This window comes from Chanos chanos, chromosome 3 (assembly GCF_902362185.1).
Source record: "Chanos chanos chromosome 3, fChaCha1.1, whole genome shotgun sequence".
NCBI classification, from domain to species: domain Eukaryota; kingdom Metazoa; phylum Chordata; class Actinopteri; order Gonorynchiformes; family Chanidae; genus Chanos; species Chanos chanos.
In genome coordinates, this window is record NC_044497.1 from 15,931,111 (window position 1) to 15,951,692 (window position 20,582).

Below are 20,582 nucleotides of genomic sequence, written 5' to 3' on the forward strand. Positions count from 1 at the left end.
GGATGGTTAAAAACAAAACAAAACAAACAACAACAAAAAAAAAAATCATTGTATCCTGCTAAATAGAACAGAAAACGTTGTAAAACCTGTGACCATGGTTGTAAATCTTTGTGCTAAAAACTTCAAATGAATTACATTTTGAAGTTAATCTTTCATTTCAACGACTTATCTGTCTTGTGGTTGGCTTTTTTTCCCATTGTTGATCAGACAAATTAGACTGGTTTATTGAATCAATATGTACAAATTCTGAACTCATTTTTGCGACAAAATACCCTCGATGGAGATGTTTATTAGCTCTGAATATTGTCTATGATCTTAGCATAAGTGGTTACAAACTGGCTTTTGGGAATTGTTTTCTTATTCTGTATTCTCATAGCTGTCAACAGTGTGTTAGAGTGTTTGTAATACCTCACAAAACATTACTGAGATTGTTACACCCCTGTTAATGTATTATATATACACCTTCTATTGATGTGAAAGAAACAATCAAATCATAGTTACATCTGACAGTGATGAAATTTATTATGGCATCAAATGTTTGTTAAATTTAAGCAACTGCAAGATATGAGCAGTGACCATTTGAAAAAGTTTAACCAGTGACTGGCCACGTTGCTGACGAGCTATATTAAACCCTTTGTGTTTGATTGAGTAGGAATAAGGACATAAAATGTGAAACTGTGTGTGTGTGTGTGTGTGTGTGAGAGTGAGTGGCTGCTCTGTCTGTGTCAGTTTCTGTCTCTTATTTTACAGTGCTTAGACTTTCAGCAATATGCACCGTACTCATCAGCGTTGGGGGGTGGGGGGTGTTATTTGTATGAAAACGTAATCATTCACTGTTGTATTTGCATTCCAAGTGAAAATGTACAGATCAAATGGATTTAGCATAGCTTCTGTTATCAAAGACACATGGTTTTGAAAAGGTGCACATTCATGTTTTAGATAAGATACAACAGCATAGCAAACCTGGCAGCTTTGGTGTGAGATTGGTGTTTTCTGTTTCTCTCTCTTTTTTTTTGTTTTTTGTTTTGTTTTCATGATAAATGCAATGTTCTTGAGGGGGTGTACTTTTTGGAGCCATTCAAAGCTGGTTGCTTTTTTCTGCCTTTAAGAGTAACTTAGTTTACCATGCTGGGAAAGAAAGTTTGTTCTAATACAAAATGTGACAATAATAAATGGAATCACTTTTCATTAAGATTGACTTCTTCTATTATGATTTTTTTTGTTGTTTTTTTTTGCTAATCTAATTTAATGTTATTCTGTTTGATTCTGAAAGAAGTCGCATGGAGAAATGTGTTTAATTTGATAGAATCCTATAAGACAATAAACACTTTGAATTCTATTCTGTTAGTCATCAGTAGTATACATGGCAAAGTTATTCCATGATCTGGTTTGTCATTCAAATAAAAATGACTCTTTTACACTCCTGCTGGCTGATGTTTATCTTTAAAACGTACATATAGCATTCAGACTACAGAAACACAGGCATAACAAATCATGTATAATGTAAGGGATATAAAGAAGGGGTAATATTTATAGAACAGATTTTAATTTAACACAACGTCCCAGCATGTAAAAGATCAACACTGTTTGACTGGTACCTTTTTTCAGGAACTGTGCCAGGCTTAGGTGAGTTTAAACAGGGGCTCTATCTTTAGGACACATAATGTGTGGAGAGTTTTACACACCCAGACAGCTGAAATCAGATGAGACAGTGATGTGATTCCAGAAGAACAGCATTGGTAGCACGGATGTCTCCCATTTTCTACTAAATTTGGTCAAATGAAATGTGCGTGAGAATATTAAATGGTAAGAAATGACACGTTGTGGTCGCCACTCATGTGACCTTCAGTCCCTAGTTTTACATGTTGTCTCATGACGGGAAAAGAAAAGAGAGCATGTGTACATGTTTCCTCTTTATTCACATAAACAAACATTCACTTTTAAGGTATAACTGAGGTGCAATTTACAGACCTTAGCAGCATATAATCTTACATTTAAATGTACACCTTCATATTGTAACCTTAATTACTCGATTCATCTCTGGTATGTTCTATTTTTTTTTTTTTTTAATTCTTGCTTTTACAAATTTGTACAAAATTTACAGCTGTTATTACAATATTGCCATTCTACCATGCCCTACTATGTCAATTTGTGTTAATTTGATTTTGTTTCATTCTTGTATAGAATTTTCAATATGGCATGTTAGCAACCTCAATGAAAAGAAAAGAAAATTAGAACATTTAACCAGTTTGATTTATGAAAATACCATAATAGATGAGTTAATGAAAACAATTTCCCTACATATGTCTCATTAAGTACATTTTGTAAAAGAAAACGAAGAAAAATAACAATTATTATGAGCATAAATACAGAACAACAATAAAGACACAAATTTAACTAAATCATAAACATATGTCCATGTGTACATTTTGTGTCCAAAACTGAAAAGTGGCCATTTGTGTGTAAGATTATCATTAGTTATTATTAGCAGGATAGCTTTAGCATTACCTGTCCCATGTCTAAAATCTCAGTTGCTCTACCATTATTACTGCTCTGTGTTGACATGTTACTATTGGACTAAGTTCACAAACATAATGCTGGACTGGGGCCAAATTGAAGTGAAATTGGTGCAAAATTCAGTGGCACAAAATAATAGGCTGTAAGTGACTCCCCATGACAGACTTGGAGGACTTGTCAAAATCATGACACAAGGCAATAAGGAGCTGAGTCTTCTCCTGCCCAGGCAGTGATGCCAAAAGAATATCACTTTCTGTCTTGGTTCATTTCTGCTAATGTGGGTATAGTATGTAAACCTACGTGTTGTGTCCTCAGTATAATAATCAAGTGTCCCAAATCAGTCACTTGGAGTCAAGGCTGTCGTCCACCAAAATATATTCATTCAGCCAAAGGAAGTTCAGAAAAATATTTATATTGTGATATATGCTAATTAGAAGTGGTGGCAGAGGAAATGAGGAAATGGGATGGCCGGAGGTGTCGAAATGGAAGGAACTAAAAATGAAATTAAACTTCAGGAATAAACTAACAAATCCGGGACCACTAGGTGTCTCTGTGACTACCAATATTCTTCAGATGAAATTAGTGTGAGGACAAAAGTGTCAGTAAAACCAGAAAACGAACACTACATCCAATGACAAAACATATTGAGAGTGACTATAATATACTCATACCAGTGTAACGTAACTAAACCAATTTCACATAATGAATATTTAAAGTAGGGTTGATAATGATGTGTTAACATATAGGAAATCACAACTATAACCAAAAAACAATACAAAACAAAACAAAAAAACGCAAACACGAAGATATGTTAAAAGACATAAAAATACCGTAAATAACCTAAGATTCAAAGCACATTAATGTCAAAAGATTATGGCATGCCCACAAAAATATGAATAAAACCATTAAAGTTACTGGAATGGCCAACTTAGAGGGAAACGAACCATGTGTCTTTTAACAACCAGTGCAGTAAATAAGCAAAGGGACAAATGCCTTTGAAACAGCATCCTTCTTCATTCATACAGAGAAAGAAAAAAAAATGCTGATACGTCAAATAAAGTTTCCCTACACTGTATTTCCTTTTGCGTAATAATGATAAAAAATAATTTAAAAAAAAAAAAATCAGAAACATCTTCTCTTTTACAGTGAGGTCACTCCCTTTTCTGTGTCCTGTGGTGGCATGAGGAAAGTCAAAGGAAAATGAAAAAGAAGGGGGGGGGAGAGAGAGAGAGGTGACGTGTCATGGATGAGGGAAAAGCAGAGCAGGGGAAGCATTGGAGCTGTACGGGCTGAAAGGGGGAGGGGGGTGGGGAGGGCTTCGACAGAGACCCAGAGTTGGTTGATGGCAGCACTTCTGTTACTGTTGTGCTATTATCTCTTTCCTTCTCTTTATATTCCCTGTGCTGGACTCAAAGGATGGGCTGAATTAACCTGTCTCTGCAATGTCAAACCCTGTTCTTGGTTTCTGAGTCATGCTGAACAGAGAGAAAGAGAGAGAGAGGGAGAGGGAGAGAGAGAGAGAGAGAGAGAGAGAGAGAGCTGTGCTAAGCTTTGCTGTGTGGCATCATGCTGACAGGGTCTTTAATTGGACACCGTGCTGAAGCTCTGCAGGGGCCGGCTGTCCACAAACGCCTGATGACAAAATGGCTGCTGCCTTTCACTTTGGTGAAGGTTAACACACATACGTACAGACACACACACACACACACACGCTCAACTGTGACAACTGCAGGTGTGTAAGCTCTGGATGGAGAAAGTGACAAAGGAGATATGGGAGACGAAAGGTTGAGGTCACTGCCAAAATGAACTCTTTCTCTCTTTTATTTCTCCTCTTCCCTCACTCTTTTCTCCCTCTCTTTTTATTTATATTATTATTTTTTGTTTCTTTACTTTTGCGGCAGTGAAACCGGCTTGACTGCACGTCTGAATGAGACTGCCACACCATGGCAACAGCTTGACAGAGTGGTGAGTGTTCAGTAAGATAGTGATTGACAAAGAGAGAGAGCGAGTGAAAGAGAGAACGAGAGAGGGAGAGAGAAAAAGAGAGAGAGAGAGAAAGGGGCTAGCCATGTCCTGCTCATCCACTCTCTCACAAAGAGGAGAGAAAGTGCTCCTGTTCTGGTGGCTTTCTCACCCAGGTCCCCAGTCCTGACTCCTGTAGACACTTCATCCACTGCTGCTTCACAGTCTGATAGCAACCTGCTGCCAACTTAGCCTCACAGTACATCAACGGTGCTTCCACTGGACTGGCTGTGTGGACGTTTAGCTAGAGAGGGCAGGGAGGGGAAGACAGACAGACAGAGAGAGAGAAAGAGAGAGAGAGAGAAGAGGAAGATGAAGGTAGAGAGAGAGAGGGGAAAAAGTGGGGTGAGAGAACAAAACAAAACGAATGAGCCGGCACAAACGGGGGGAACTTCAACAGCTGTGTAATCTCCCCATTTAAATTTCACAAGCAATTGAACATTCTCTGTGCTTTTGTGCATTTTTTGGTGGCATGCACACACACACACACACACACACACACACAAAGAAGTGACAGAGCAGACGAGGGCAGAAGGAAAAGTTTCTTTGTTGGAGATTACAGTGAGCGCTCTTGCGTCTCCCACTGAACTCACAGTGAGGGAGCCATGGGAGGCCATTCCACTGCCTGCTCAAAAACATTACTACATTTTTTTTAATAGAGTCATTACACTTTAACTGCCACCATTTGATCTAACAGCTATATTTGTCTCATGCATTTTCCGTATGAGAATTAAAGAGTTCCTTGTGATTTCTCATCTCTCTAAGAATTACAAAGTATGATACTAAAGTATTCAAGAGTTCAAAAAGTATATTTGTTTGTTTACTTGTTCACTCAGGAGTCCTCGACTTCAAGTTTTAGATACTGTTTATAGAAGAGCTGCACTGTGTGCCGTGGAGCCGGAGTGGGTAACGAACAGTAAGCTGGTTTCCTGAAGGAAAACTCTGAAAACCGAGGTATCCAGTGTACTGAATTTTTACTACACAATTACAGCACATTCTCAGTGTTAGAGGAAGTGATACATTCTAATAGTTACAGTTTTAAAAACATACTTAGAAAAACAAACCTACTTTTTCTCTTTTTTGTAAAGTATTTCTGTTTAGCTCCTCACAAAAAAAAAAAATCATTACAGCTCTAAAGTGAATTGGTGAGTCTGACTCCGGGGATGGAAAAAAGGATTTAGCTATTGATGTATGCCTATTACACAATACAACAACGCCTTTGCTTGATATGAGTATGTCCCTAAAATACAAAGTGTTGGGAGTTTAATGATTTAAGAGTTTAATGTTTGACTACAAGTTCATACTTCAAATGTCTTTTAGATCAATATTTATGTTTTCCGAAATTTCCCTTAAGTTCCATCTACCGCTACCGCTATCAAAGCTTTAGTATGTCTGATATACATATATAAACTAAACATCAAGTCATTCAGTCACAGAATCAGGAAAACCTGTAGAACAAACATGAGCTGTCAACGGGCACTTCAGAGGAGACTTAGAGCACACTCTTTAAAGTGGACCACAGTTTTCAGTCGAAACCCTCATGTTTGCTTCAAAAAAGGCGAACGGGGATTGCTGACATCGTACTGAATCGAGCCCTGGTCCGGGTCAGAGTTGAACTCACCTTGCGGTAGAGTCTTGCCCAGCGTGTGAACAGTGCGTGCTTGCAGAGTCGAGACGGGGCTCCTGAGTCCTTCCTCTTCCCCGTAGACGCGTTGACCACTTCCAGCTGAGAGTCTCCAGCCGTCCAGTTAACGCTGTAGCACGGAGACTTCCCAGACTGCCTCCCCTCGCTGCTGCTTAAGCCTGAAACAGACGAGAGACTAAACCTTCTCTTCACATTTTAGTAATTCATTATAGTCATACACAGCCTGCATATGATGCATCCAGCATACCTGTGTCAGGTACAATGCTCTTTTTTATACATTTATTGTCTTATTTCTTTATTTTGCGGAGTCATGTACATGTTTCTGCCCTCAGCTTAATGAGGATTTCAATTCATTTTCTAATTAGCTTGGAAGCATTTTATTAGTGTGTGTCTGTATTAGAAATATGCAGTGCAATGAAAAATCTCATGAGGTACTGATGGATGATTTGTGGATATATCAACACCTACTCGAAAACTTGACAAGCTGATAGTCCTGGGGTCAACAGCTACTCAGTCAGAAGAGTGTTTGTGCCGCGTCTTTAGAGAACAGTGAATGAAGCTACTCCGGAAAAGCTCTATTAAAAATGTGAACGTTTCATTAGCTGTGTGTGTGTGTGTGTGTGTGTGTGTGTGTGTGTGTGTGTGTGCGTGCGTGTGTATCAGGCTTTCTTTTTATGGATAGCCAGTGCAGAATCTTTGTGGTAAACACCGGCCCCAGACACAAAGGCTGGCTTGTGCTGCACAATCAGTACCACTTTCTCTGCCAATTAGGGTAACATTCTCTCTCTCTCTCCAAGTCTCACTAACTCTTTCTTTCTCTCTCTCTCTTTCTCTCTTACTCCGGGCACAAGTTCTCTCTCTCTCTCTTCCTCTCTCTCCCCCTCTCTTCCTCTCTCTCTCTCTCTCTTCCTCTCTCTCCCCCTCTCTCTCCCCCTCTCTCTCTCTCTCTCTCTCTCTCTCTCTCTCGCACACACACACACACACACACTTTCTCTCCCTGTCTTTCTTTTTCTCTCTTTCCCCAAGAGGTTGCTTAGAGCGTTGCAAGCAAACAAACAAACAAGGCCCATTCCAGTGGCAGTGGTGTTCAGTAGAGGTTGAATGGTGCAGGGGGAACATGGTGCTTCAAACAGTGGAAGTTAGCAACCCCTCCTCAGTCAACACTTGCATCCACTACACCGGTCAAGCGGTGATCCACACTCTATTCACTTTCATATGCAAGCTCCTGCAAGTAAGACAGGCAATCCTACTTCACTTATCCCTCTAAATCTCCACATGTTCAAACTTATACTTTTATTCTTTTATGAAGACTGTTAAGATCTATATGGGAGTGTTTGTGGAAAGAATGGTGGTATATCTCAGTGACTGTATGGGTTGTTAGATGTGAATGAAAATAAAAGGGTAGCTTTGGACAGAGAGGAAAATAGAGCTTGACCCAGGAATCGTATTGTCCCTCTTCCATCTTCCTAGTGCTACATTTAATATCTAACTCTGCAATTCCACCTTTGACTAAAACCTAGTTATTACAATTATTAATAAATAGGTAACTTCTTCACACTTGAAATGTCATTTCAAAGAGCTACAGATTAATAATGAAACATTGTCTTTGGGTGAAGGGTAAAAGAAAAAGAGACATTGTCAAGTGCTAGTAGGCTTATTTTTCCGTGTCTGCATCCATGAATGTTTAGTGTGAATCTCTTTTTCTACGGCTCCTCAAACGTGGGATAAATTGCCTGCCAATGCAACAATTGTTCATGCTCTTATTACCGCTTCTCTGCCCTTATAGACACTGGTTTCTGCACAATGACTGGCTCTCTCCTCCGGCTTCCTATTCATGCCTCATTTGAAACCTTCAATTTACCTGTGTCTTGCATCTCAATAATAGACAGTTTGAGGGGGTTTTTTATTATCATTTTCTTCTCCTTGATCAGTTTCAGGGCCATTCGCCGTTCTGGAACATTCCTTTTTTTTTGCTATCTCCACTGGGATATGACTTCACATTTAAACTGTGACATCACCTCATGATATGATATCTGTGCTCATGATTGTGATTCTATACCATTCCGTATGTCAGAACAGAGCTGTTTATAGGCATTTTCTAATGCTATGTATAGGTTCAGTGAAGGTCCTGTGTGTGTCCCGTGTTTGAAGGACAGTCTCATTGATGTGTTTAGCGTCCTGGTGAAGGAGTCATTTGCCCCGCGGCGATAACGGAGGCGCTAGGCAGCTCCTCGGGAACTCCTGTTCCCTTTTCATGGCGGAGGGCTTAAAATAACCTGACCATTTTCTGACGAACAAGAGACAAGACACAATGGAGACGGAACTCATCAATGGCGTTGAAAAGAAAGCCGGCGGGGGAGGTGTGTGGGGAGCCTTCTGAAAGTCCCCAACTCCTCTTCATCGTGCTCCTAAGCTGAATACCCCTCTGATAAAACCCTATGATTAGATTGATTTCCCAGACATGAGCATTGGCGGTAACCTATGGAGGTGAACCTATGGAAGGTTAACACTGAAGGTCAGGAGGTATAGACCTGGTTTCTGCTCCTTGCTGGAGCCAGACTATTAAGAAGGAGCTGTTTGTGTGTTTGTTTGGGCCTGTTTTTTTGTTTGTTTGTTTTATTATATAGCGCAAAGGTTGTCAAAAGAGCATTTCCTTCAACCGGAAGTAATGAAATAACTCAATTTAAAGCTACAAGCAAACATCTCGCTCTTGGATAAGTGAGCATTAAACTGAGACGAGGCTGACGTGTTTCGACCTGCAGAACATTTGCATCCTCGCACTGAGGTCTGAAAGTAATCAGAAGCTGCACGGCAGACGAGAAAAAACGTCTTCTCCGTAAATTCAGTTTCGGTTCAGGACGAAACACAAGTGTGAGCGTCAGTTGCTTGGTCACAATATCAGACTTTTCAAGCTTATCTGAGTGAATAGGATGTTTGTAAGGTGTCGTACCACTGAGAAGGGGCTGGTTGCGCCTGTAGGTGAAGGGCAGAGGTCCAACCTGCTCCAGACGCTGGGTCATCATCCTGGAGAAATGACCCGTATGTCTTAGGCTGCCCACCGTTAAGCTGGACAGGTACACTGGCTCCAGAAAGTGACTCAGCAACGCCCCCTGCAGGCCTAGTATATTCCACCTACAGAAACAGAAAGAAAGCTTAAAGTAAAGACTGAAAAAAGTGGATGCTCTAAGTAATGCAAGAAAATACAGGAAGACACTCATAATCCTTCCCTTTCTATCTCTCTCTCTCTCTCTCTCTCTCTCGCACACACACACACACACACTCCCAAAGTGTCAAAGCATTGCTCTTGTTAATCATGACCATAACATAAACAGTGTCATCTAAAATTTGAAGAAATTTCCAGTTTATATATATATATATATATATATATATATATATATATATATACACACATACATACGTATATATATATATATGTATTTTCTTTTCTTTTTTTTCTTTCTAGCCGCATTTAATCAAAATACCCACAACACGTTAGAATACAAGGACAAAGACCAATTTACATAAACACATTATATAAGATCCTATCTATTATTTGATTAAACGAGACAATGGTTTCAAACCCAGCTGGTCGGTAGTCAGTCTCCTCTGTTGGATGAAACAAAGACAGGCTTGTTGCGAGCCTTTCACGGGTTTATTCTCATATGCACCTACTAATGAACTTATGAAAAGCACAATCATTGACAAACATTATGCTGCTAATTTTATATCATTGTTCTTTTGCTTAATTAAGGTCTCTTTATCATGTCTGCAATTAGTGCAGTCGGCTCTCGTCCTGCCATCTCTCCTCATGACTAATAATGAACCATTATAGTTTTTGCTTCCCCAAGCAGTCAATTAACATCCGCCGCTTTCCAAGAATCGCAGCGCATTTCAAAACCCGAGTCCACGTGTACCTGAGGTCCAATCTGTTCACGGGGTCTGCTTTTCCCCTTTCCAAAGAAAAGAGAGGAGTTGAAATTGTATTTTCTCTTTCTCCCTCTCTCTTTACCCCCCACCTTCTGGTGCTTTCAAAACAGAAACGATTTAGCCCTGCAATATTAATTTGCCCAGGAAGCGACACTGTGAATTAGAAACATCTTTTAATCTCATGCAAGAAAAGACATGCCATCTGGCTGCTACGAGAACTTTAAAAGGGGGAGACATACTCACTCTCACTCTCTCTCTCTCTCTCTCTCTCTCTCTCAGTCTTTCTATCTCTCTCCCTCGTGGTCTTTTCTGCCCTCCCCTCTCCCCTGCTCCGTAAAAATCCTGAGCCATTAAAGTAATGTGTTCATCTACATAAAACTTAAATGGTATATATATATATAAGGGATCATATTCATAGAGAAGCTATTTAAGCTTCCAATTAAAACAGTCGTTGACTTAATTAAACATCTACTCTGCTCAATCAGGTTCCCATACCTTGGTGCTTCTGAAAAATAATGAATAGAAGTATGAGAACTCTCAACCTTCACAAACAGAGGTGGGAGGGGAAAGAGGGCCCAGATGTGCTATGTGGACAGACAATGCAGACAATGAAGAGTAAAGATGAAGAAGGATCCAAAAAGAGTTTGAGCAGGGGAAGGAAAAAATTACGTTTGTTCTGGCTCCTACCCATGTTTGTCTGTGTGTGTGTGCGCGTGCGAGTGTGCGCGTGCGAGTGTGCACGCGTGTAAGTGGTAAAGCAGAGCTCATTGGAGGAGGATAAGAACTTAAGCCCCTCTTTTTCTGCTATGCTCTTGACAATGACCTTGATTAGCTGCCCCACAGTGACCTAGCCTCTTCAATGGGAGGGCGGGATAATTTACAGGGATATAAAACGGGGGAGAGAGAAAGAGAAAAAGAGAGAGAAGGATGAAGTAGCAGGGGGGGAAAAATCGCAGAATGTCCCTTTTTTTGTGGTTTTTCTATTTTTTGTAAAGTAATTGCTTTCACCCCTGATGGTGACCTGGTCAGATTTAATCGGACTGCTCCTGGACCTGGCCAACTGAATCAAATTGGTCAAATTAACAGCTCTTTAAAGGAAAGAGCCTCACCCTGGTATTTGTGTGCGTGTGTGTGTGTGTGTGTGTGTGTTCCTGCACATACCAGTGACACACACACACGCACGCACACACACACGCGCACACACACTATCTGTAGAGCCGATCACCATCATGTTCTTGTGTGTAAAACAGTGTATGTGGTTTTGGAAGCGCAGATCAGTTTTCAAGAAATGCTATAAAGGAGAAAAAAAACAAAACAAAACAAAATGAAAAAAAAACAAAAAAAAAAACCTTAACGCTTAACAAGGGTATATTCATGGACTTAATTAAACAGGGGCATATGGCTAAAAAGGCAAACAAATTTAGCATTAGCGCTAACATTCTTCCCTTCTCTGATCATCACGATTCTCACATTTACAGCAGAGGCAATGGGGGTCAGATGCACAAAAAGACAAGGAGACCAATCCAATATCACAGTCAACGAGACTAATTCACACCCACTTGACAGCGCTGTAACAATAAACAGCTTCATCACTTGCTAGGCTAAGGCAAATAGCCTGGGCTGAAGGGCCAACAAAACATTTTGTTTTCTCTCTCTCTCTTTTTTTTTTTTTTTTGGAGGAGGTGGGTATCTGCATGGATACATTTACAGTGGGTCACAGTCCACACTGTAGTACACTGGCCTGGCTGCTGTCTAAGGCTGAACACATGTTGTTTAAAAAAAAAAGAGAAAACCTTTAACACCAGGAAGCTTGTTATAACATGGATTAATAAAATGACATTCACAGTCGAAGCTAATTAGTACAGGATTATAGTAGCTACACCTTTATAAACGAGAACTCATTAGTGCAGAGCATTGACAAACACCAGTCCAGTGTCAGCATTAGGAGCAGAGGACTATCTCCCACGCAAGACAAATATCACGCCAACCTTTCTCTCGTTCATTAAAAGGCCTTATAAAAACGTCCTCTTTAAACGAAGTTTGCTCGCCTTCATAAAAATGTAATCCCGCTCTAATAAAGATAAACCTTAAATCAATACATTCTCCTCTGTGCTGCCTCCATAATGTCGCCGTGGAAGTTATGTCCACTTCTCTCTACGACAAAAAGCCTTCACTCTCCGCTGTGCAGAATTAGTCTGAAGCTGGTTTGTTTCCCTCCCTCCGGCAATGGCTACGGATCCAAAGCGATTCAATTTCTGACTGTAATGATCACATTGAGCTCATGTTATTTACGGCTAAGTTCATCCCTGAAGGGAAAATTCTGAGGTAGACGAGATCCGGCAGCGTATTTGAACATTGTATCATTTTTATATGAGCTTTGAGCCTTTTTTTAAAAGAAAAAAAAAAAAAAGAGAGAGAGAGAGAGAGAGAGAGAGAGAGAGGGAGGGAGAGACAGTTGTGTGGTTACCTGCTGATCTTGTCTGTGCAGGACATGGTGATGAGTCGCTCACCCTGCAGAACTCCATCCCACGTCTGAACAGGCGTCTGCGACCTCACGGGAAGCGTTCCTTCCCCTGACTCGATCTTAGTCCTCAGGTGGCTGTGAAACTTCTTTACCAGTGGTCGGCTGTTGTTCACTGCAGAGACAGATAACAGAAAACATGAGTGAAGCTCAACAGGGTTTATGTCAAACACATAATTTCATTCCAGTAGGTGTCTTTTCATGTTATATATTTATGGCGTCACAGACGGGAGCAGCATGTATTTGGTCTGTACATAGAGCATACATGTGTTGAAAGATCACACATTCTTGGAAGGATTCTGCATCAAAATATACACACAGCATTATGTGCAATGTGGATCAACATTTAGACCCACAGTGTATGAAGTTAAAATAGCATTATATAGCAAATCCTCAAAACAGTAGGTTGTCACCCTCTCCTTTTTCTGGGTAGGGGTGGGAAATGTTGAGCATCATTTTCCCATCTGTGTTAGCATATTGTTCAGTAAGTCTGTACCACTGTTTTGCTCCCTAGGGTAGCTTCTATCGGCATCGTGTGGAGATGAGTGAATGTAGACCACTCAACCAGAAGGTCTTGATGGTGTATTTTTCTATTTTCTTCCATGCATTGCCAATTACCATGTCTTTGGCGATGCAGAAAACTTCCCAAGTTCCTCTCTCTCTCTCTCTCTCTCTCTTTCTCTTTCTCTTTCTCTCTCCCCCTCTCTTGGTTTTGCATATAAAATGGAAAAGAGTTGTCATGAAGTCCATAAGTCTTTCCTCTGATCTGTAAAAGCTGCTTGATGAGCATTTAAAAGGTTTAATAACCGGGCTACAGGAGTTCAAAGCTTTCCTGCTAGACAATTTTCTCTTCAACTATGCATGATTCAATTTTTCTAAACATTTTCCCCTACAGCCAGACTGTCAATATGATGTTGACGTAACACAGAGAATGAACAGACTTGAAAGTAAAAGAAGAAAAAGAAATCAACATATGAAATGACTTGGTGGAAAACAGCTATAAAGATTACAATTCTAAGCCTGTAAATCATACACACACACACTGAGACACAAAGCTAGATATCTAAATAAATATAGTTTTTTTTTTATGGACTGAGCATTAAAGTGTCATCTCTTGGGTGCTGTTGCTGGCAGGCCTGTGAAGACCTTGTGAATGTGATGTGACATGAAAAGAAGGAACGTCGCTTTCTGACAGCAACTGACAAAAGTGGCACAGCGCTTTCAGAAATCCCGACGAAATAAGGGAGAAAAAGAGAAGGAGAAAGAGAGAGAGAGAGAGAGAGAGAGAGAAAGAGAGAGAGAGAGAAGGCGATGATCCTTTTAAAAAAGCCAGACTAAAGAGAAGAAGATATCGTAAGTTGTGTGTTTTGTGTGTATGCGTGTGTGTTAGAGAGAGAGAGGGGGAGGAAGAGAGAGAGAGAGAGAGAGAGACAGAGAGAGGGAGAGAGAGACTTACAGTCAGCTGTGATTTCGTAAGGTGAGTTGAGGCGGGCGTCTCCACAGGGCGACGTGCTGATGTACATGTGGAAGAGGATGTTTTCCCTCAGCCGGTAGCCGCCTTCTTTACAGCGCACAAAGATCGATTGCTCCCAGTCTTCTTTCCTCTGGCTTTCAGTGGGGAGGGAAGAGGAGGCATATGAGAAATGGCAACCCTCTGAGGTATATGGCACACTTGGGTATGCGCACACACAAACACACACGCACATCGCCTTTTATTAATGGAGGAATGCAGACAAATACTGCCGTAGTACTGATCTTTCCTGTACTGATCAAGGCTGTCTCTGGCTGATGTGTTTCCCCTCTCTGTGTGTATCTCTCTCTCTCACACACACACAAACACATATACACACACACATATATATGCATACACACATACACACACATACGCACGTACACACACACACACGCACGCACACACACACAGATCCTGTTAGATCATTACTCTGTCAGAGCAAGTGAAGACTGAATTGCTGGAAAAGCAGAGGGGAGTTGTAACTCTTTAACTCAGATGATCTGTAGCTCGTCATCTGTAGGGAGGACATGAGTGTGGATGACAGCCTCCCACTGGGCCCATCCACTTTCCCAGGCACCATCATAATTAATGCCACAAAAAACCAAAGAATACCTGGCTCTGGATTATGAGGCGCATGTGCACGTTACAAGTGCAAGGAACAGACACATATTTACACACACGCGCACACACACACACACACACACACACACACACACACACACACAGTCTGAGTCTTCGTACCATTTCTGCTCTCCCTAGTGGTTGATAAGTAATGAATGTTGAAGTTTTTGTTGTTGAGTAGGGAGACGCTCTTTTCTCCGTCTCCAGATCGACACGCTGAGGGATGCCATGACAGCCATTCTGGCATTTTCTTTGGCCGTTTACATTCTGATTTATCTACCCAATTAAGACACACACCGCTACCATACGGGCCCATTCTGTTGGTTTGATTACACGTCACGTGAAGACGGAGGTCAATCTTACGCATATGCAAATATGACATTAAAGAAGGAAGCCTTTCTTTGGACCAATCTGTTGTATTACGAAAGCCATTAAGCATCTGAAATGGCCACCAAGTGGGCAGTTCCTCAGCATCACCAATCACATGCTAGCAAGCCTTTAAATAAGGCTGTAAATAAGTAAACAACAGATAAGAAACTTCGGGCTTTAGAAAAATATACCTGTGAAACTACATGTGTTAACTGATGTCCTACAATTTATTTATTCACAAAGCTCCAGAAATATATATATATATATATATATATATATATATATATATAATTGCAGTGAAATTATGGAAGATAATCACCATATTTGAGCGAAAGAACAAAAAAGAAGCACTTTGGTGTACTAATACTGCAGACGATGACTGTAAAACAGAATCTTAATCGCTTTACTTTCTACTCCTGCGCCAATTCTACTCCTGCTCCAGTTAAGAATTTTGCTTAATTTTCCACACTCTTGTCAATAAAGATAAATGAGAAAAGAAAGAACCATGAACTGCATCAAGTTCATGAACATTCAAGATATTGAACTGGCACACGAAAGATAACACACACTAAATGTATGTAATATGGTGAATATGTAAGATGTAATACGGTGAATATGTAACATGTGTGATGTAAGGTGTGTGATGTGAGTTGAGTATGTGTATCACCTGAGGTGCAGCTCCAGTTGAGAGTAGAGAAAGCGGATTAAGGCCCTTCTCGTCATGACTTCGGCATGGCAGTCATTGACGACGAGCCCTTGGTCACTGATATACTCTCCGTTGATGCACTTCGTGCCAGTAGACAGTGCCACCACTTGAGCTTGTCTTAGGTCCAGACCTGACAAAAATCCAGCCAAGAAACAAAGACAAATATGTTGCTATGTTTTAATATATACGTTTATATTTGTCGTTGCCTGGACACAGCATACATGGCATTTGCAAAAACCAGTGAACTTCACCAGAATGATTGCTGTTGGTATGGTAAGAAGAAACCCATGTCTTAACATAAAGGATCCCACCTGACAAAGTCCAGCCCCTCCAGACAGACTAAGCTGAAAGGATTTTAGGGGTCTGGGGCAACTTTTTTTTTCCCCCTTTCAGACAGAATAAATCATCACTGTGTGTGCGGCTATCTCAGCATGCTTAACGCACCTTTCTCCAAACTCAAAAAAAAAAAAGAGTGCAAAAGAGAGAGAGAGAGAGAGAGAGAGAGAGAGAGGGAGAGAGAGAGAGAGAGAAAGGAAAGTCTCTCTGTTGTCTCAGAGAGTCAGAGTTCACTGCTTCTCTCAGACCTGCAGGCAAGGAGCTACATATGAGCTTTTATCTTCCTGAGCCCAGACGGTATTGCAGGTATGTCCTTTCCACTGCCACCACCGCCAATCCAGCAATAACAATAATAAAAGCTAATATTGAGGCAGGGTTAAAGGCGTAGCCTTTGAAAGCCTCTTTGCCACCTGTCCCGTCTTTCTCGCTCACTCTCCTGTCTCTCTCCTGTCTCTCTCCTTCACTCTCCTATCTCTCTCCTGTCTCTCTCCCTCACTCTCCTGTCTCTGTCTTTGTTGATTGAGAGGGTGCGTGAGTGCAAAGACCTAGAACAGGGTGGTCAGAGACAGATACCGCAGCTTAGCGACACCATACAGTCTTATCCGTCCTGTCAATCAATCCATCGATTGCTCTTGATTTGTTGTTTTAACGGAGCAATGCAGGCTTGGCTACGCAGTCATTTGAGAAGACCTTTGAATGTGGAAATCTTCATAAGTGACTGTAGTGAAATATCGGGACTGAACTGCATTATGATCACGGGTCCTGGCACATTTTTTTGTCTTTTACACTGTGTCTCAAATGCATAAAAGGAAGAAAATACGTTATGTTGTCTGAGATAAATTTCAATGCTAATGCGGAAAAAATACAGAGAGGGAATTCCAACAATGCCATCCTTCAAATGAGTTGCCAAAGCAGGAAGAAAAAAAAAAACATAAAACACAAGTCTAAAAATGAATTCTGGGTAGTTCCATCACCACAGTGCTCCTGCCCTTCACTGGTTCTTTCTCCTGCTCTATCTCTCCTTTTACCTGTATTTACTGACAGAACTCAGCAAGGGACCATAGCATCTCTGGCTCTCATCTCTATTCAGTGTTTTGCCATGAGCACTGTTCCAATAGGGGGAATAATTTAAGTTAAAGGGATCACACCACCACTCACACAGTGTATTTCCTCTCTTTCACCTCTTCACTTGCTGTTCCGCTTAGCATTTTCTTAGATCAATTTGGTCGAAGTAGAAAAAAAAAAAAAAAACGGTAATTGTGCAGTAATTTCTTCCCACCCACTTTCTGTCTCTGCGAAAATGACACAAAGGTTTGTCTAGTTCTTATATAGGATTAGCAAAGCCTGCAGACACAGTTGGTTTCAGAGAACAATCACATGGATCACAAAGAGAGAGAGAGAGAGAGAGAGAGAGAGAGAGAGAACAAGTGAATGTTGCTTATAAGTGGCAGTAAGAAAGGAGAACACTGCCTTTCACAGAAAAAGCATTTTCCAGACATCAGGTTGCTTTCTCTAACCTCAGAACTCAGAGGAGGTCAGCTCAGTTGTTTATTCGAAACAAAGTTATAAAAAGAAAGAGTGAATGCAGTGTAAATATGAGCTGCATGAGTCGCTTTGTGTACTAAACCAAACTGCAAAGTTTCTTTTTTTAATCTCTGTCAAACAAATACCAACTCAGTTTTAATCCGAAAATGAAGTGATTACAAACCTTATCTTATCGAAATCAATTTTGTTTTTAAATATTCTCATTAATAAATAGGAAATTGTATTTTCCTTACAACAATAACCCAGAGCTTTCTCACAATTTATTCTTAGACAGTTAATTCTCCACATCCCCCTTCACAGAACATTGAGCACTGTTCCAGATTATGCCAATACAGCAGGCTACTATTACTGAATAAACTTCTTTTGTTATGAATACATTTTGGAGATAAAATATTCTTAAAGCAGTTTTGACATTGTAACTACTGTGATAGCAACAGAGTGTGAGTCTAAAACAATCTAAAAGATGATTGCCTTTGTAAAGCACAGGACTGTTTATACTCGAGCATGGACCCGAGCCAGGGTTCTACAAATGTAAAAGAGAATTCAAAAAGCCATAAGAAGGCCGGGATGCAGAGGAAGAGGGGTAATATTTCTATAACTTTGGACTCTGCTGCTAACTGTAGCCTAATCTAAACAACCAAGTGTTGACGAAATTTCCTCAGCAGCTTGACTGTTTGCCATACATACCCACGACAGTGATGGCGGTGACTTGATTAAACAGTGATGCTAAATTTTCATATTGCTCGCTAGGTTGATCGACTGAATGTTTGTGTTTCTGTTCATTTCTATGGCTATTCCTCGGAGAGGCCGATACACATTCCTGCTGCTATCAGGTTTCAAGCCAGAAAATGATAGCCAGCGATGAATTCACAATAATAAACAAACAAATAAATAAATAAATAAATAAGGGATTTGGGGGGGGGGGGGTGTTAATTTAAGCTATTTAATTGTTCACATTTAGACCAGCATTAGCTTAGGTTAGTTATCTAGCTATTTTGAGCCTATTTTAGTTTAGGATGCCAGTGTTACCTAGTCAGCTTTATCAGCTGTAACTGATATGAAGTTTAAACATTCAAATTTGAAATCCTCTGGCCATGAGCAGCCAAGGTCATGAGGAAGCATTACAGCATGAATAAGAGTGTTTGTATTTGAATGACTAGTCATGGTCTCTGTTCATTTCTCTAGGCTCTTTTGGTTCTACTGTGCAATGACCTCACAGTTCGGGCCCTGCTTTTATTCAGCAATCTGTGAGAGAGTGCAGTAAAGATGGAAAACACCAGTCATTTGTTAAATTTAAAGTGGTATTTCCCCCCCTTGTGAGAGAAGTACAAGGCAATACACACTTGCCAAGGAAATGCATTGTGTAGTGTGTAGTTTGCTAATGGCACAGTGAGTCTACTGTTAAGAAGTTGTCTTACACAGAGTCATTGTGGTGTGACTCAGTAAATCCTTATTCTAAAGAAATGGAGAAATGGTACAATCACTGAATCAGTGTCCCACATCTGTTATTGACTGCTGACTGCAGTTCTTCCAAGTCTGATCTCTCTCTTTGGTCTCTTTGGTGTTTTTGGTACAAAGCCATTCTTTTCAAATATCTATAAATTTGCATTAAATCCATTTCCTGCCAGAGTAAAATGAATGGACAAGGTCATGCTTTCTCAACTCATTTACATCCCATTAAACCCAAAGGAGTCTCATGAATTGATTCTTTAGAAGTTGCTCTTGCATTACAAAATGTTTGAAAATTAAATGAGGTCAAAAATGTTGCATATCATCGTTAAGGGGAAAAAAACCCTCATCTATAATGAAGTACAGTTCTCAATAGTCTCTCAGTTACAAGGAGAACAGAACAAAGCACTAACTGGACTGTTTGTCCAGTAGGGTTCATTTTTCCATAAATTCAATGGAACATGTTGTTATTTCTGAGGTAACTGCCATTTCAGATTTTAAAATTACATTGACTACTGTTCTCATTAAAAGTTTGGTGTTATTTTGGGATTTTTTCCCTTTCTTTTCTTTTTTTCTTTTTTTTTTTTTTTGGTGCCTTAAAGCCTAGCGACAAACTTGAGTTTTTGTCACTACTGAGATAGAGCTAGACATGTCTAAAGGTCAAAACAAGGTTATTCTAAAAAGATATTGCAAATTTCACATTTCTTCACTCGGTAAAAGAAAGCAATTACTTATAAGCAGTTGTCCTCCAACACACAATTTTCAAGCTGAAAGCAAAACATTGTAAAGGGTTTCAGATGTACCAGGAGAATCTCTGCTTAATCGTATGCATTTCACACCCGTGAGAGGAAAAAAATTGAAATTTAGTTTCCTTTACTTCGCCATTGCTTTGACTACGCTTTGCTCGTCTGATGTTCAAAAATGCAACATCTGAACATCAATACCATGCTATGTTTAAGAAAAAAAAAAAAAACAGATTCTTCACACCATTAGATTTAAGGGGTATCTGTTTGCTCTTACCGGATAAAACAACCAAATAAAGCAACCTTTGTGGAACTGTTTTAGCTAGGTTAAAGCTCCTCGTATGGGGCTTTGGTTGATGAAGCCATGGAGCTCGGTTCATTCCGCATTAGTATTCCAAAGGTGCACGCTAAAGCCTGAAACGTTCAATAGATGTTCCAAAAGGCGAGGAAACGGAGCCCCTAGTGTTTCTGTCAAGTTTACGTCTAGCAAACCCACCACAAATACTTGGGCCGCCAGCCGTCTGGATCTTTGAAGATAACGGCACTATTAACAAACAAGCCGACCAATTATTTGCAAGGCAGGGAGAGAAGAGGGACGGGATTAGGTTGGACGAGTGCGGTTTCACTGAAGTCTAAACTGATGAGCCGCGGTCCCTCCGAGGGGAATC

At 40.4% G+C, this 20,582-nt stretch overlaps 1 protein-coding gene across 1 annotated transcript in view; it reads right to left on the reverse strand.

Moving 5' to 3' along the window:
• Positions 1-4,606: 4,606 nt before the first annotated feature.
• The window catches only part of adarb2 (adenosine deaminase RNA specific B2 (inactive)), a 35,444-nt gene continuing 19,468 nt past the window's right edge, over positions 4,607-20,582 (reverse strand). Inside the window, exons 4-9 of the mRNA XM_030769254.1 lie at positions 15,803-15,971; positions 14,089-14,240; positions 12,579-12,747; positions 9,135-9,316; positions 6,156-6,342; positions 4,607-4,784 (exon numbers count right to left, since the gene is read on the reverse strand). Of these exons, the coding sequence (XP_030625114.1) occupies positions 4,607-4,784; positions 6,156-6,342; positions 9,135-9,316; positions 12,579-12,747; positions 14,089-14,240; positions 15,803-15,971 (1,037 nt within the window). The remainder of the gene's footprint in view (positions 4,785-6,155; positions 6,343-9,134; positions 9,317-12,578; positions 12,748-14,088; positions 14,241-15,802; positions 15,972-20,582) is intronic.